The sequence below is a fragment of the Clarias gariepinus genome, chromosome 26 (assembly GCF_024256425.1).
Source record: "Clarias gariepinus isolate MV-2021 ecotype Netherlands chromosome 26, CGAR_prim_01v2, whole genome shotgun sequence".
NCBI lineage: Eukaryota > Metazoa > Chordata > Actinopteri > Siluriformes > Clariidae > Clarias > Clarias gariepinus.
Genome location: NC_071125.1, coordinates 17,800,110 through 17,818,422, shown reverse-complemented (window position 1 = coordinate 17,818,422; position 18,313 = coordinate 17,800,110). Strand labels below are relative to the sequence as shown.

Sequence of the window (18,313 nt, the reverse complement as noted above, 5' to 3'; positions counted from 1 at the left end):
ACCCACACACACTTTAGTATGGTGGTGGAAACAAAAAGCTACTGAGATCTTGACTGAAGCTGGCTCCGGGGTAGTTAGGACAAATTTGAAAGCACAAGCAGAACGAGCAGACAAAACACATTTAGGTCCCTATTATATTTTATCATTTCGATCTTCTATTAAAAAAAGACCTCAAAAATCTTGCTTAGTTTGTGTAATTACTAATTGCACTGGCAGGTGTTCCAGGCTCACTGCGCTATTCATAGAGATCTAAGAATTTTTACTGGGTTTGCTGCTAAGGAATATTTTTGTACAGTAATGCATACTCAGCATGGTATCACTGTCCGAAACCATCACAGTCCATTACCTAACGCACACACACACACACACACGCAGGCTTTTTCCTAGTACTTGTGTAAATGCCTGACAAATTTAGCAAACTTTTTTAGTTAAAAGTAATAAAAATAATTAACATCATTTTTTTCTTTCCTGATTTATACAATAAAAAAGTGTTTTGTAATCTTCAAACATGTGGATTACCATAAAACGTACACCCATATATCTATACTGATCAGCCATAACATTATGACCACCTGCCTAATATTGAGCAGGTCCCTTCTTTGTCACCAAAACAGTAATTATAAGTCCTGTGTTTCTTACGCCTTTTTATCGGAACCAGGATTAACCGTTCATGAATTTTAATTACAGTACCTCTTCTATTGAATCGGACTACACAGGCCAGCCACTATACTCCCCATGTGCCTCAGAGAGACTTGTCCACCAATGACCCTGCTACCAGTTCACCAGTTTTCCTTCCTTGGACCACTTTTGGTATTTCCCGACCACTGCAGACCAGGAACATCCCAAAATAACTGCAGTTTTGGAGTTGCTCTGAATCAGTTGTCCAGCCATCACAATTTGGCCCTTCTCACACTAGCTAGAGGTTTAAGATCTCATTACAATAGAGGCTGGAAGTGGGTGTGATAAATTAGTTAGCAAGTGAACCTTTTTTCCTGAAGTTGATTTGTTGAAAGCAAAAAACATGGGCAAGCGTAAGGATTTGAGTGACTTCGACAAGGGCCAAATTGTAATGGCTAGAGGGCTGGATTAAGGCAACTCTTGCGAGATGTTCCTGGTCTGAAGTGGTCAGGAACTACCAGAAGTGATCCAAGGAATGAAAACATGAGCAAGGCAAGTGTGTGTGTGTGTGTGTGTGAGTGAAGGGACATGGTGTTAAATTATGTGCGCGCACACACATAACGACAGGCTGAAACAGAGAGGTAGAAAGAAAATGGATCTTTAACCTCTTTAAAGAGACTTTCTTTTGGTTTACACACGCGCACACGTGTTATAAGAAACGAGCACTGTATACACACGCTTACAAACACAAAATAAAATATGTTTTACACAAACAGGTGGTGACAGTATTACAGTAAACAGTACACTGATGTTGATTATACCACTAAGACCCAGCAGGGGAGACGATTACCCACAATTCCGCAGCGCAAGAGAGAGTAAAACTGTTGGCTTAGTTGTGATCACGTGATGCTCGGCGTCAAAACAAGAAGCACATGCGTGATACATGATACTCAGTACTCGTATACCAAGACTTGCTCGTTTTCCAAGGCAAATCTTTATTAAAAATCTTTGCTCGTCTTGCGGAACATTTGCAATCCATGTTACTCGCAATCCGAGGTTTCACTGTATATCTATCCATACACATCAAGGGAGCGTATAAGTCCAACTGGAACTTTTAATGAACTTTCTAATAAATGGAGGTGTAAAACAGAGGACAGTTTGATGATGAGACAGATAACTTGTCGCCAAGTTGTGGCACTTTACAGGAACTTAGCTGAAAGTTATTGCCACATTACTGTACCAAGCCATTTCCACATGTTTGGGCCATTAAAGGAGTGCCTAGGAGGCCTGGGTTTCAGACAAAGCAGGCAGTGTTATCGTTGTTCAATCACACTGAGAAAACTTTTAGCCTTGATGGTATCCAAGCACAAGTGAAATGCTGGGATAAGTGCATTAGTGGAGCAGGGGATTATATAGAGATATAAAAGAGTTTTTACTCTCATAACTGTGTTCCGTTTCTATGTACAATCAAAAATCCTGGTTTGTCTCGAACGATTGAACGTTTGACTTGTATGTATGTTAGCATTAGACCAGTTGTGTTCAGAGATTTATGAGTGTGCTGACAATTAGGTCAGCTACTTCATCAGCTACAAAAAGGGTACAGAAAGAAACACTGATTAAAGGGAAGCGTGAACGATTCTAAGCCAATACGCTTTAGGTCAAATTCAGCAAATATCATTTCACGGTCCACTAGCTGTCCGTTCTGTGTACGAGCTAAAATAAACCCAGTGTTCATACACAGGCCTGGTTCTGTAATCAGAAAACAAACAGAGTGGTGCAGACCGCATCACACAACACTGTTCCAGCCAATCAGCAACAGGTGGTGTTTGTGCTTGATGATTTTTTTATGTAAATAATGGTCAAGCAGCACATCTATTTGTGTCGGCTGTTTTGGCAATGCTCTTTCCTGGGGTCGGAATGGGGGTAAAGCTTGTGAAGGAGCACTGAACAGTAGAGAAGGGCCGTCGATTCCTCCTTAAACTAGGATTAAGTCAATGTGTTTATGATAACGTGCAATATTATCAATATCAGAAGATTAATCATTTCAGCAGAGGGTTATTTTAGCCAGGCAGAATTAGTGTATTTAGTAACTAGCGTAAGTACCCATTGTATTTCAGGTTGAAGCTCACGTACATGTCTGCCTGTCTTTCTGTAGGGCAGAACTCTCTGCCTAATTTATTAATCCAACGAAATCTAATTTTGTTGGGCTGAGTATCTTAAGCCCTGTTTATGCCAAGTTGTACCTCTTTCATCTCATCATTCACAATCAGAGAGTAAATTATAGATGAGAAATTGAAAAAACAGATCAGATAAAGATAAAGTTGTGTCTTACAACTACTCTAACACCTTAAAATTCACTTATATACAGTATATATACCACTTCCGTGTTGTTTTTTCAGTTGTGAAAATATCCCAGTAAAAATATTCAGTTTAGATTTTCTAATAAACATCTATTGATGCAAATGTTTGTTTACATTAAGCAAGTAGCTTATTAGTAGCTAATTTTAAAGTAGATGATTAAAACCGACACATAACTTAGCATTTTGATTTACTTACTGTATGATGCAGGTTAAACTTTAAAAATATATCTAGGTACTGCAAAACTTTCATTACATTTTGTCAAGTGGTCGATTTAAGATGTGCCCACAGTTTGACGCATGCGCAGTACGCTGTCAAAACTTGCAATTTTAAACTGGCTCGAAACTGCTCCTGACTTCTCTTCTGCTCGACATTTTGATTTTATTTATGGTGCAGGTTTAACTTCAGGCTTAGAACTCACAAGGTTTCTTTAAATTCTGTGTAGCCAGTTTTGTGTGGCTGGGCAGACTTACAGACAGAAATTTTACAGACTGCTTTCAAGCCCTTCAATGCATGAAACATTAAGAAATCATTGAAAAAGTGAGTTCTGACCAATGTACAGAGGAACCCATTCTTTTATTTATATAGATGTATAAACCATAAATAGACTTATAACAGGTTCCAAGTGTTATGTCTCACTCCTACGTCCACTGCTCTGTTGTAAGCTATAGGAACGTTTATTTTGCTATCATGTCTCTGAAGCTTTAGAGAGTGACATGACACAGTATATTGTAAAATATAGTCAGTATCATATACTATATATATATATATATATATATATATATATATATATATATATATACAAACTAAATATGACAGTCTGTAGTGACCCGTACTGATTATGAAATCAGAATCCCAACCATAAAGTAATCTCCAGGTTCTGTGTGTCTCTCGAAATCTGATATGAGATTATTTGAAGAGGGTGAGAATCAGAAAGAGCTTTGTTATTCCATTGTTCTGATACATTACTGGAGGCTAGTAAGCAAAGACTGTCTTAGTAAGTCTGCTTTTAAAGTATTCCAGAGGCTTTTCTGGCTGAATTTCTATTGTGTTTCACAACTGTACTGTTTATTTTATACCAACATTGCTAACAAGCAGCCAGAGAGAGAGAAAAACAAAGCAGGGAATTACCACACACACCCTAGCATATGTCAGTGGAAAGGACAGCACATTTTATTTCAAATTTACTGTACAACAATTAATAAGAAAAAGAAATGGGGCAAAACTGAGACATAAGTGCAGTGCATTGAAAAAGTAGTTGCCCCCCTTTATGTTTTTTTTTTGCTTATTTGTCACATTTAAATGATTAAGATCATCAAAAGATTTTTATATTACGCGTTTTCTTAATTACTTATTACATAATTAATACTAAATAATATATTTTTTATTATGTTTTTATTTATTAAGGGAAAGAAATGCTGTCCAAATCTACCTGGGCCTTTGTGAAAAAGTAATTGCCCATAAACCTAATAACTGGTTGTGCCACCCTTGCTGGCAACATCTGTGTGTTTTGACTGCTGGTGTTCTTTTTATGAAATGCTGTGTTAGTTTTATACTAGATGTAATGGGATGCACACCTTCCGAAACCTCAACTTTTGTCTCACCCGTTAACATAATATTTCCCCAGAAGTTCTTTTAGGTCAGCAGCCGCTTTCGCCTTGGAACTCTCCAATGGATGCCATTTTTGCCTAGTCGCTTTTTTTGAATAATGAACACTGAACTTAACTGAGGCAAGTGAGGCCTGCATTTCTTTAGATGTTATGAGATGAGTGGATGAGTTGTCGTTGTGCTCTTGGAGTCATTTTTGTAAGACGGCCACTCCTGGTAATTTTTCCCCATTCGTGGACAATGGCTCTCACCATGGTTCACTGGAGTTTCAAAGCCTTAAAATGGCTTTGAAACCCATTCTAGACTTTGTTTCTTTCAATTTCTTTAGATTGTGCATTTTTTTTTTATGTGATTGCTTGATTCAACAGGTTTGGCAGTAATCAGGCCTGAGTGTGTCAAGTGGAATTTAATTCAGTTTTTGAAAAATCACAGTTCATTCACGATTTAGCAAGAAGGGCAATCACTATTTTACATAGTGCCAATGACAATTTTTTTCCTTTAATAAATAAAATGATCAATGAAAAGCTGCAATTACTTATATTTACTTGGGTGATCTATTTATTTGATAATCTTAACCATTTTCTACTCACAAAAACCAAAGCTTATGATTAAGTGAAGTCTTAAAAGAATTTAGAACAATGCGAAAGTAAGCACTACGAGTCAGAAGGAAATGTTGTGTCATTTGTCTTTTCCTCTTCAGCGAACTGTTTTTTTTTTTTGTAATTTTGATTGAGATCAGCCTATTGAAAAATGAACCAGGAATTATGTGACCTTGACTTTTAAACTTTCCAAAATATACAAACCCCATCTAAAAGCCTAACTGCCTCCCTGACGTCTTACAGGTTCTTGGGGCTCAAGGGTCTTAAATGTTTTATTTTTTTTCTTTCTAATAAAATCTTTGTTGTAGCTAATCAGTTGTATTTATTAGAAATGGCACCAATTTTGGTTGAAAATGATTACCACTTTCAGTTTTTAGCTAAAAGAGATTATGCCAACAATGTTAAAACTAACACTGGTGATAGTAATGATAATAAAAAAAATACGGTTGCTCAGTTTGATGAACAAAAAAATCACATTTGTTATTATTGTGACACATATTGCGAGCATGATTTAGTGTGGGGCCAGGGGTAGCTCAGTGGTTAAGGCATTGGACTACGGTTCGGAAGATCCCAGGTTCAAACCCCACAACCACCAAGTTGCCACTGTTGGGCCCTTGAGCAAGGCCCTTAACCCTTAACTGCTCAGATGTGTAATGAGATAAAAATGTAAGTCGCTCTGGATAAGAGCGTCTGCCAAATGACTAAATGTAATGATTTGAACTGTGATATGTTCTATTAAACATACTATTTTGTATTCAAACTTATTTATCCAGCCTATCACCAAATAATGGCACAATGATCAAATGATGTCTTTAAGAGGAGGTTTTACCACCTCAAAAGTATTTAAACAAATAAATATAAACAAATGATTAATTATAATCTAATTATGTATCATAATTTAAGTGTTAATTCTTAATAATTATTGACAAACTACATAAATTACAGCTTTTTGTGATTAAATACCTCAGTGGATACTGTGATTTAGATTTTTATGTCATTAATTGTGTATCCAAATAAAAATGTGAGCCCTGGAAAGTAACATTAGTGAATTGTAAATCAAGCCATCAGCTTTATCTCTGATTCCTGCTGTTCTGATGTGCTGGAGCCTCCAAAATAATTCTCATGGAAAACTACACCATCACCAACAACTGCACACATTTCTTAACCAAGTTGTGTAATAGATTATATGATACCCAATTATATATAAAATGAGTTGTTGCTATTTGTAATAGAACAGACACACATTAAAGGTTCCATACATTACTAATGCTTTAACAAGTTAACATAGATCTCAGAAATCCCTTAGTGTATTTAATAAGGCTCCAGCCGAAATAACCCTCGGATATTGCATCTTATCATACTGTACCTCAAACTCTCTGTTTCACTTTTTCCAAATGTACTGTTTCAGGAGAACAAGGGAACAGCAAAGCAACAAGCCAGCACAGGGTAGCTATAGTCCAAACCACTAAGCCACCATGCTGCCATATCTATCTGATGATCGCATAAACCATTCTGTTTGTAATGCTTTTTTTTTTCTTCTTTTTTTTTTCGGACGAATAAATAACCAATTAATAAACAGCTAGTAAATATGTCAGCATTGTATAAAATACCATATAAAACAGTACAATTTATTGCAAATCTTTATTTATCTTCACTTTGCCAAAAATGGAGTATACTTGTATGTACACACGTGCGCGCACGCACACACACACGCACACACACACACACACCAGCTCAATTAACAGTGATGAAACAGTGTTATACTGTGTACTGGTACTGGGTTGTGTATTTCTGTCCAGCGGTGATAAGCTGCCTTGCCTTATTTAGTCAGCCAGGGAGTGAGAAGTGTGCTGACACACCACTGCATTTTAAACACACACACACACACCACAGAAGAGAAGGCATGAGGCTTCAAGTGTATTAAACACACTCTGTCACCACCATACTTCCGGTACATTGACGTTTAAAAAAAAAAAATTAAAACATTGCTTCATTTTAAAGCTCGTTTCAATATGTTCAATTAACTACTGTTCTGTTAAATGTCCTGAACAGAAGCAACAGGGGGATGTCATGAAAAGTGCGTCAGCCAAACGCACAGTCATGGAGAGTTTGAAGCATACACTGATTACATCATCATTTATTCCAAACACACACACACACACAGCTATGGACTGCTATACCACTAATTTTCATAGTACATTATGCATTACAGAGCAAAATAAAAAAAAAATATATAAAAAATAAATAAATAAAATAAAGGTCTAGTGGAAACTTGTGCGCAAGCAAACGAGGTAGAACTGAAAACAGAAGAAGCAGAAATGAGGTAAGACCCGAGTCTAGAGACAATTAAAGGTAGGGAACATTAACTACAGCTCTTATCAGAAGAGAACATGTGAAAGGGTATAAGGGAACTGAAGAGCTCTTAGAACTGAAAAGAGTTGTACCAGCATGAATACTCCATCATCTTCTCTCTTATTCCTGCACTTACCGTATTTTAGCATGTATTATATTACCAGGAAGAAAGAAAGAGAGAGAGAGAGAGAGAGAGAGAGAGAGAGAAAGACACACTTACATAGAAAAAAAATCCACTTTTTAGCATATACAAACCATACGAACAAAAAAAAAATCTAAATGTTTTTACTACCAATATTTTTTAACTGCTATTTAATACATACAGATACACAACAGATAAATGAATGAATGAATGATTGAATGAATGAATGAATGAACGAACGAAAGCGCAGTCAAGTAAATGTTAATCTTCACACTGTGTTTAACGTGGACTGGAGATGTCTGATATCTACACTGAAGCTGTGTGTGTCTAACAGAGTGATAGTGTTACATGGAAAACAGATCTACACGTCCTTAGCGGCCCTACACACACTCGCTAACCTTTCATGTGAATAACGGCAACAGAAGCCTGCTGGAGGTTAGAATGAGAAGAGTAATCTGTCCGCGATTTAATTAAAATGCTGCTTTGCACTCAAATACCTGGGGTACTGAATAAAATTTTGAGAAGGTTCAGTCAATAAAGTTTTCTTCGAGCTGAGGCCCGAATTTCAGGTTTGCGATATAATTCAGATCTCTATATACTGTATAGAGTCACTGTAGGTCTATGGAAAATAAGCAATTAAAAATTTTCATTAACTATGTTAAACATGTGGACAGTTTGATCTTTGATGGCCTTGTATATTTTCTTACATTCGTTAGGAATACAAACGACAATCTTTACTTGATCTTTAGTGACTCTTTATTTGCACACTGCTGTACATAAACATGAAAGGCTCTCAGGTCCGGTAATTCACTCACCTCGGACTGCTGTGGATATGTTTGCTCTAACTAATATGTTTGTTTTATCTCCTAGTGTCTGTTTAGGTTCAGTTTAGAGTTTATAGTCTACTTTTCTCTTCTTGGAGTAAGCCATGCTGTTTTGCACATTTCGTTTAGGGCTGGGTGATATGGCTGAAAACTGTATCACGATATCAGTGTTTCATATCGGTCGATATCGATAATTATTGATATTTTTATGACTCATTTAAAATAAGGACCAGGGGAAAAATATATTACATTTAAACATTTTTATTTTAAACTTAACTTTCCTCTGATCATAGTCCCCTCAGTTATTAAGACAGAAATGTCAATAACCATGGAAAACTCAAATAATTTAAAGTCTAAAGTCACAATAAACACTTAACAATTATCTCTTAACATTTACGGTGCAAAATGAAAGAAAATGTAAGAAATGCTTAATAAAGTGTAATAAAATAAGTGCATTTTCTGCTTTTAAAGAGGAATCCAGCCGTGATACTGTTACATGATTGACGTGAGTGTATCACTCCCTACGTTGCTAGGTTACTAGAGAGTAAGTGCCTTTGTTAATGCAACTATAACGGGCAACCGGAAGCGGACCAGAAGACTAGCAGTTAGCCCTTGTAGCGTGGACGGTAAATCTAAATGTGAAAATAGCGCGAACAGGCAGGATAACCACGCGAGTCATTGTAAGAACTCTCTCACGCCGAGAGCAAGAGTTTATGCTTTGTGGGTAATGCAGTCCAATGTGCGTGAACGCGGAATTGTGAGATGAGCTGGAATATAGAGCATGAACCTGGTTTCTTTTAGTAGTTTTTGGTTTGATTTAAGTACAAAATTCACCCGGAAGTTTGTAATATCGCCTGACAACGCAGAAAATAAAAGAATGGACATGCATCGACTCGTTTGTTTTTCCCATCACTGCATGGGCATGAATTAACGGGCTGTTGCGTTGCTGCGAGAAACGACAAAATAAAGCGGAGAAGCTAACACCGCGTTCTAGCAACACACACTCAATCAGGAATTGGACCCAAAATCACGTAAGATCCGGCGAAGCGTCGGAAACGGCATGAGCAGACTCTTGTCTCCTTTTATACTTCCTGAATCGCGACCGTACTACTTCAGGGTCCTAGTGCCGGTCGCAGAGAGAGTGCGCATGACAGCAACCAAACTAGCTTCGCGACCTCTGTTTTCTTCTGACAAACAATAAAAATTATCGAACGTTTTATTGAACACATTTTTTATTGATATCGATCACGTGTCTATCGCGATACATATCGTTATCGTTTTATCGCCCAGCCCTACTTTCGTTTCAGTTTTTTTCCCCACACTCTGACTGTACACGCTAACTATCGGGGCGATTGGCTCTGTTGAGTGAGGCGTATCACCACGCTCACCTCGTGGGGAAGAAAACACTTGATTACTGGTATATTAATTATTCACTTTAATCAGAAAAGCTTGGTCCAGATCTGGATCACAGTCTGCCATTTAGTAATGCCTGTCCTAAATTCTCATGTAAACTGAACTAATTTGAAGTTCGACAGTGTTTTAACAAAGCATGCTAAAATACAGGTTTAGCATAAAAGTCGAGGTACCAGCTGAAGTCGAGGACTGAATTCTCTAACCTTGTACATCTTCATACACTAATGTATATCCCCAGTTTTTTCTCATAACTGCCTAGAACCTGAAATCATGACAGTGATTGTAAAAAATTATTTAAAAAAAAAGTAGTATATTATTTCACACCAATTGCGAACAGTGGATTTTTACATTGTAAACTACAACAATACTGATTTAAGTATAAAACCTTCTCTTTAAAATACACTGACAGAATATTAATCACTTTGAAATTGTATGTATTGAATTTTTTTTCCATTTTTCGTGATTTTCTCCCCGTTGTGTCCAATTCCTATCCACCTTATTAGGCCACTCCCCTGTTGAGATCAGACACTGAGGCACACCAGTGTACAAAGAAAGGTCCATAAAGACATGGATGAGCAAATTTGGTGTGGAAGAACTTGACCGGATACAACACCTTTGGCCTGAATTAGAGCGGAGACTGCGGACCAGGCCTTCTCGTTCAACATCAGTGTCTGTCCTCACAAATGCCCTATTGGAAGATTGGTCAAATATGCCCATAAACACACTCCTAAACCATGTGGCAAGCCTTCCAAGAAGAGTTAAAGCTGGTATAGCTTTAAACCCTATGGATTAAGAATTAAGTTACTGAAGTTCATATGCATGTGAGCGCAGGAGAGTGAATACTTTGGCCAATATAATGTATATAGTAATTAGTTGTTAATTGCATTCAGTAGACCACTTCTGTGCTGGCTGATAATAATGTTGGCTTCAACTGCAAGTATATTTCTGACTTATACCGCACATGCACTGTCCTATGTTTGCGAGGATTTACCAACTGCTCGATTTGTTTTTGTCCCTAATTCATTTGTCTATTAAAGTTCAATGTTTCGATTTTATCTTTGTCTCTGAATTAAGCACTTTACCATTCAATTATTTAACATAACACTTATTTATTTCAATAATGTCTAAAGAAATAAAGTCATTTAGTCACAATATTCCTGTATTTCTTAATATAATTTATTTACAATAAAATAAAGTATTACGTTTATTTGGGTTTGTGTACGCGGGGCGCCGCACAAACGAGTGTCTATGTAGGCACGTAAATTTTTGAAAAGTATGTGATTTGAGGCTGAGCTCTAATTATATTTTTTCAAATCATCCTTGGGCCGCAGAACTGTGCATCACGAACCTTCCCACTTTTGTTATTAGCGAATCAATATTGTTTTTAAATATTTGGTCTCATGTGATTGGACCATTCAACGAGTCTTAATAACGGTCAACAGATTCTTAGTTAATGTATTGAATAGTAATTTACATGGAAGCCAGATAAATATGAGAGGGAATTCAGTAATTTCATTGCTAAAATACCCCTTCACAAGGATCGACCTGATCTTCTAATTTAGCAGCAGTTAAATGATCGCGGCCAGCGTACACTCGGTGCTTTTCCAGCACTTCTTACGACTATTTACAGGCGATTATTAAAGGTTTAATTAAAATTTTGTTTGCGCCCCCCAAAGAAAATTTTGCACCAGCTGCCACTGATAGTAACTGTTTCTGAGTCTACTTTTTAAACCTCCGGAGAGCATCAAAGTGGAGTCTGCACCTGTGTCCTCGCTTCTTCTTAATCCTGCCACTAGTTTACCTGTTACTATATGGGTATACCTATAAAAAGTTGGAATGTATACAACTAGTAAACATTTTCTTTACAAGGTTTTTACAATAAATGTAAAGAACGTCATGATGAGAAAGCACATAATAAAACACAATTCTCACAATGTAATCCTGGCCTCACATGAACATTCTGCTGTACATAATAACATTTAAATGTAGTACAATATGCTTTTACTCTAATTTCATGATCCCTGTAATGACCCCAGTGTGTGTGGGGGGGTAAAGAGTGTAACCACACTCCCAGGAGGACCAAATGCCAAGCTGTGTGTGGTTAATCTATCTTGGGTCACACCCACCCACCCACGCACACAGACACACACACACACAGCGCTGATACAGTGTGTTTGTGCGAACTGTTCTATAGTTACACATGTAACACAAGTTAGCATGGTGCAAAGCACTGTGAGCATGCTCTGCGAAGCTGCATGGGCCACAACGTTTGCTGTGTGTGTGTGTAAACTTGTTAACTAGGATGGTTTAATCGTATCGACTGGCTGAAACACATGCACACACACACACAGATAAACTTACATATCCATCATACATATGACACGAATCAATAAATTAACCTTAAACATACGCCTCATTTCTTTTATTCATATTTTTTGCTCTTCAGTCCAAAATGTCGTATTAATAAATATTATTCTAACTTTGCAAACTTGCATCAAGTTACAAGCTTACAGAGGGAGCTAGTTTAGCTTTAGTAAAATCTCTTTATGCAAAAGCAATAAACCACCCCCCTTAACATGAAAGAAAGAACAGACACATCTATCTATCTATCTATCTATCTATCTATCTATCTATCTATCTATCTATCTATTCACCAAGATAGACTGTGAAGGAAGGGACATGCAACAGAAAATCAGTGGACCACTAATACTTTTTTTTTCCTCGTTCTCTCATTCTGCACAGTCTTTACAGTTTACAGTATATTGCTAGCATAACTAGCATAACGTCATAGTACTGTAGCATAGTATAATGTATAAAGTGATAAATGCACATTACACTGTAGTACATACATAATTAGTGTCACATAAACATGCATAGTTAATAATTACTACCCAGTGCACTTATGAACTCTTCCTCAACAATTAATCAAAATCCGGGACATTATAAAATGCTACTGTACAGTATATCAGCTGTGTTTTTCCTGAGCATGGCGCTGGAAGAAACCTAAGTATAAACTGGCAACTCATGTGTTAAACATCCTGAGCTGATTCAGTGATTTGAATGTAGCTTTGAGACTGCTCTGTTTTATCTTTAGAGACTCGACAGACACTATTTACAGAGTGCTGTGCATAAGAAACATACATGGACGGATCAGGTGGCAAAAAGCAGATAAAAACAAGTGCGTACCGAGCATTAGCTTGTGCATAAATGAGGGAAATTCTTGCATGAAATCATCACTTATTCTATGCTGTCTTCTGGATAAAACAGAAATACGGCATTCCTTAAGTATAAATGCTAATTAGATATATTACCCAAATATCATGAACTGCATTAAAAAAAAAACTGCAGTGAGATAATATTCACGTATGGTATAGTTATGCTATTAAATGCGCAACACATACACTCCGCATAACCTCACGTATAATAAAACCCACATTGTCTATAAAAATGAGTCAGAAATACTTTTGCCTCTTAAATGCGAACTCGTGTTATGTCTGCTTGCATTATTTTACCGCGTGTTCAGTCTTTCGGCTTTGATCGAAAGGTCGTTTCAAGCCTTGAATGTAAAATGCTCCTCTAATGGAGCCTCTGGATTTGGAAGTGATACAATAAATGTGCATACAATAAGGGAAACTCCCACAATTCTCTGCGGACTAATAATAAAAGACCGAAATTCATCAAAGAGTTGGCCATACAATAGGGGAACGTGAAATGCCCTTAGTCTATCCCTCTGGCGTATGGCGTAAGTTCAAAGTGAGTTGTGTGGTTAATATATAAATAACAAAACCACTAATTATAATAATAATTTAAAAAATAACAATAGGTTTTAGGTTTTGCTTTGCAAATCAAAGATGCAGTCCTGCAATTTTCATGCAGTTATAACCATTTTTCAGCCACTACCTGAGTGTCGTCTATTGCAAAAACACTACTTATAATAATAACAATGGGAATAATGATAGGTTTTGTGAAGGCTAACATGCTGCCTCGCATAAAGTCGCCTCATCTGCTCAAACCACCTCTCAGGCAGCCATGAGGCAGCTAAACACATGTAAAAAAGGGTACTAACTATTGATATGGTTCTGTAAAAAAAATAATACTAATAATTAATTTAAAAAATGGTTATAAATTTTTATTTCAACTAAGCAAAGCCAGTTAAAATAAAATCGAATAATCTACTAACAGTGAAGAACAACTAATAATTAAACAGAATTAGTATTTTATATTTATATTTATTATATATAAATATATATATATATATATATATATATTTATATTAGTGGTTAGCACTGTCGCCTTGCACCTCCAAATACCAGGTTCGATTCCCACCTCGGGTCTGTGTGCATAGTGTTTCCATGTTCTCCCTGTGCTTGGTGGGTTTCCTCCGGGTACTCTGGTTTCCTCACAGTCCAAAGACATGCAGGGTAGGTCAACCGGGGTTCCAAAATTGCCTGTAATGTTTTTGTGTGTGTGTGTGTGTGTGTGTGTGCGCGCACCCTGCAGTGATTGCTAAAGTCAAAACTACTTGTTATAAGACACCTGAGATTGGCAAGCTTTAATGACTTTAATGTTCTGCTTAACTTTTTGATAGAGTACATTTGACTTGCTATTGATACCTATTAAAAAAATGTGTTGAACTTAACCTAATTGAGCTAACTCTACAAATTAAAAAATTCACATTCACACGATCAAATGCACAGAAACATTTAACACAAATTAAACATTTTGCAATTTATGTGATGTTTTTTTTCACTATGGAGTTAAATCTCAACCATTTGGAGGATGCCTATATTGGGATCTGTAGAAAAAAGTATTGATTGTTGTTATCATTGTCTCATGAAAATCAAAAACAGAAAAAAAATTTTTTTTTTCAGTTTTTTGTTCCTTGGTGTGTTAAACGCGTGATGGTGACTGATGGAAAGAAGGAAGGTTGTCCTTCTTATGAAGACATTAAGCATGTTTTCAATGACTCCATGACAGTTGCATTGTTGGAATTTAACCTGATTATCTCCCAAAAAAATTGTGACTTGATAGTTGCTAGGTTTAAACTTACAACCTTTCAGTTTCTAAGACAGAACCTCTGGTCGGGAGATGGTGGGCATACTCTATCATCTCTTCTCATATTAGTAAAGAATGACTCTAGAGTCTTAGGCCAGAAATTTTATACCGTGAAAAAGCATCATTATGTATATTATTATTTTTAGTACCCTCACAAAGCCACCTACCTTGACAGAGCGATTTCCACTTTGGATCTGGCAACGTTGGCCGCTCTCCTCGCTCCCTCCACCGCTCTGTCCACTTTCTCTTTGGTTTTGGGATTTTTCAGTGGAATGAGCTGCTTCTTTATCCCTCGGACCAGCGTATTATTTTTGTACTTCCCTTCTTCCCGGGTGCCGTCCTGAAAAATGGTGCAGCCGTATCCGTGTCGCTTGTTGTTTACCCACTCCCCTTCGTATTTGGTGCCGTCAGAGCGTTCGCTCACTCCAAACCCGCTTCGTTTGTCGTTCTTCCACTCGCCTGCATAGGACTCAGTGACCGTGGCGTCCATTTTTTCCTCTGTGTCCACAATGTCCTCGGTGTCCGTCTTGTCCTCGTCCTCTGCGTCGCTCGTGCTGATTCGGCTCATGGCGGAACTGCGCGTCGAACTGCGTTTGCTTGAAATTGAACTTTTCGATTCGGACTTCCGTAGCCGACGGAGGCTTCCGAATAACGATCCACGCCGAACCAAAGCCGGTTTCTTCTTCTCCCCGTGGACATTTAAGACGAAGCCGCCTCGTGTGTTGGCTGGCATGATGGAGGCCTCATCCTGGAGCAGCACAGCACCGTTGCTTTGCATGCTTCGTAAGGACGACAGAGAAGTTCGCAAAGGGGAGCGAATGGTCATGGCCATGCCGTACGGGACGCTCTGTCTCACGCCATAACCATGCCGCATCCCACCCATCCACTGACCCTGATATGTACCTACAAAATAAAAAAGCCATCGTCATTTCATCAATGATTCTAACAATGTTGTATTGAAATATTATATTTTTCACATTCAGATCGTATGAACTTCTCATTTCAGAATCATTCAGTCATTTACTTATTGTTCATGCATTCATCTTAAACATGGTAGATCACTTATAGACATACAACTGACTATTTTGCTTGCTTGGTGGCTTGAAGTCACAATTTCAGGCCAGCTCTCTCAGCTTTCTAGAGCTGTCTACTTATCACTGTTCACTTAGCTCTCTGGAAGCATTTACTTGTTCCCACCCCCTCAAATCTGTGCATTTTGGCAGCATGATCAATGACTCATAGCTGTAATTGCGTAAACGCTGTTAGCGTGTAAATTGTGATTCGTAATTGCGACATGAAAGTAAAAATCAGGATCTGTACCTGTAATATGAGAGCTCCACATGCAAAAGCCCAGTCGCAGAATTATGAATCTGATCACTTAATGTGATAAAATTACAGTCACATCTGAATTACAATTATGTATAATTACTTTTGACAAAAAAAAAAAAACACCATAGCATAACAACATGATTTCCTCAAAACCTAAACCAAACTCTATGACTCTATGAGACACTGAGGTTATACTCACTTACTGTGTTTTTTTTTTCAAACCTAACTTTAACATTAGTGTTACTTACACCATATAGGTAAAATATATTTACTTGTTTTATGTGTGCAATAAAAGTTCAACTCAAGCAGCGTTTACTTGAAATTACATAAAATAAAATTTACCAAAATCAACCAACCAAACAAATGCATAAATATTAAAATAAAATGTCTTTATTTATCCATTTATAATAATAATAACAATAACAATATTTAGGTAATTTTTGACCAGCAGAGGGAATAATTTTGGTTTTAAATCCCCAATCAATTTGGCAGACAAAACTGAAACTGCAGGAGCTTCAACAGAAGAGATGTCAGTGGTTGGATAAGCTCTTATCTTAGCACTGACATTTGAGGCGTCCAGACAAAGTTCAAACTGAATCTCACTACCAGTCAAAAAAAAAAAAGAGTGATTTACTCAGGGACAAAACTTTGGTCCAGTGCTATTATTATTATTATTATTGTTATTATTATTATTATTATTATTATCATGCACCAGCATTTGTACAGTGTTTATCTTTCTTAAGCCAATGTTTGTCTGCAATTTCCTACTGTATAACATCACACAAACAGTCACTGCTGTAAGGTTTTTTATATGGTAGATTACTGAGCACTTGTTTTTTCAAAATCTGGCGGCAGGTAGTTTATTGGTATCTGGAAGTGCTTATTGAAGAGCACTGTGGCCTTCAGGGTCTGGGTTCGATTCCCGTCTCGGGGTCTGTGTGTGCATGCGAGTTTGCATGTTCTTCCCGTGCTTGGTGGTTTTCCTCCGAGTAGGCTGCCAAAGCCATGCAGATTGAGCTAACTGGCGTTCCCAACGTTGTGTGATTGAGTGTATAAGTGTGTGCGTAGAGTTTGCATGTTCTCCCCCTGCTTGGTGGGTTTCCTCAGGGTGCTCCGGTTTCCTCCCACAGTCCAAAGACAAGCAGATTAATTGGTGTTCCCAAATTACCAGACGAAAGTGGAGTTTGCATGTTCTCCTAGCGCACTTGGTGGGTTTTCTCCAGGTACTCTGGGTTTCCTCCAACAGTCCAAAGACAAGCAGATTAGTCTAATTGGTGTTCCCAAATTGCCCATAGTGTGTGAGTGGTAATAAATACAGTGGTATTCACTTGTGGTCTCCTCGGTCCCTAGCTGGACTACAGAGGTTCTTAGATGCATGTATGAAAAAAAAAGTGCACTTGCAGGTGAGACTTTAACACTTGAGTCCTCATGTGTACTCACCCCCATCCTCGTAGGTTTCCACCCCGTATCCGTCCTGCAGTCCGTTATTCCAGGTGCCATCATACCTGGCAGGTGACTCCTGGGTCTGGCGAACTCCGTACCGGCCCTTGAACCCGTGACTCCACTCACCTCGGTACTCCCAGCGTCCTTTGCGCTCCACGCCGAGCCCGTGCCGCTTGCCGTGCGCCCAGTAGCCCCGATACGTGTTGCCGCTGGGCCATGTGTACACGCCGACTATCTCAAAGCCGTAGGACCACGCGCCGGTGTACTCGCCCTGGCCGCGCGGCCCCGTGCACACGCCGTGCCCGTGCGCTTTCCCGCCCTCCCAGCCGCCGCAATAAGTACCGCCATCGTCGAAGTCGAACCGGCCGCCCGTCATTCAGAAATAATGAAGCAGAAGAAGAAGAGTAATCCTTGTTGTTGTTGTTGCTTTTTTTTTTTTTGGTATTTACTTGTTTCTCGTTTCTTTTCCAGCGTGTTTTTGGAGAATAAATAAACACAAACAAGTAAACACAAACGGGAGAGTGTGAAGATGGATGTGAGGCGGCTGGCAGGGTTGGAGGGCGTGTGAGTGT

General features: G+C 38.1%; 1 protein-coding gene across 1 annotated transcript in view; it reads right to left on the bottom strand.

The window, feature by feature from the left end:
• Positions 1-18,313, bottom strand: part of jph1a (junctophilin 1a) — a 44,323-nt gene extending 26,010 nt beyond the window's left edge. Inside the window, exons 1-2 of the mRNA XM_053487352.1 lie at positions 17,739-18,313; positions 15,137-15,872 (exon numbers count right to left, since the gene is read on the bottom strand). Of these exons, the coding sequence (XP_053343327.1) occupies positions 15,137-15,872; positions 17,739-18,117 (1,115 nt within the window). The 5' untranslated portion in view covers positions 18,118-18,313. The remainder of the gene's footprint in view (positions 1-15,136; positions 15,873-17,738) is intronic.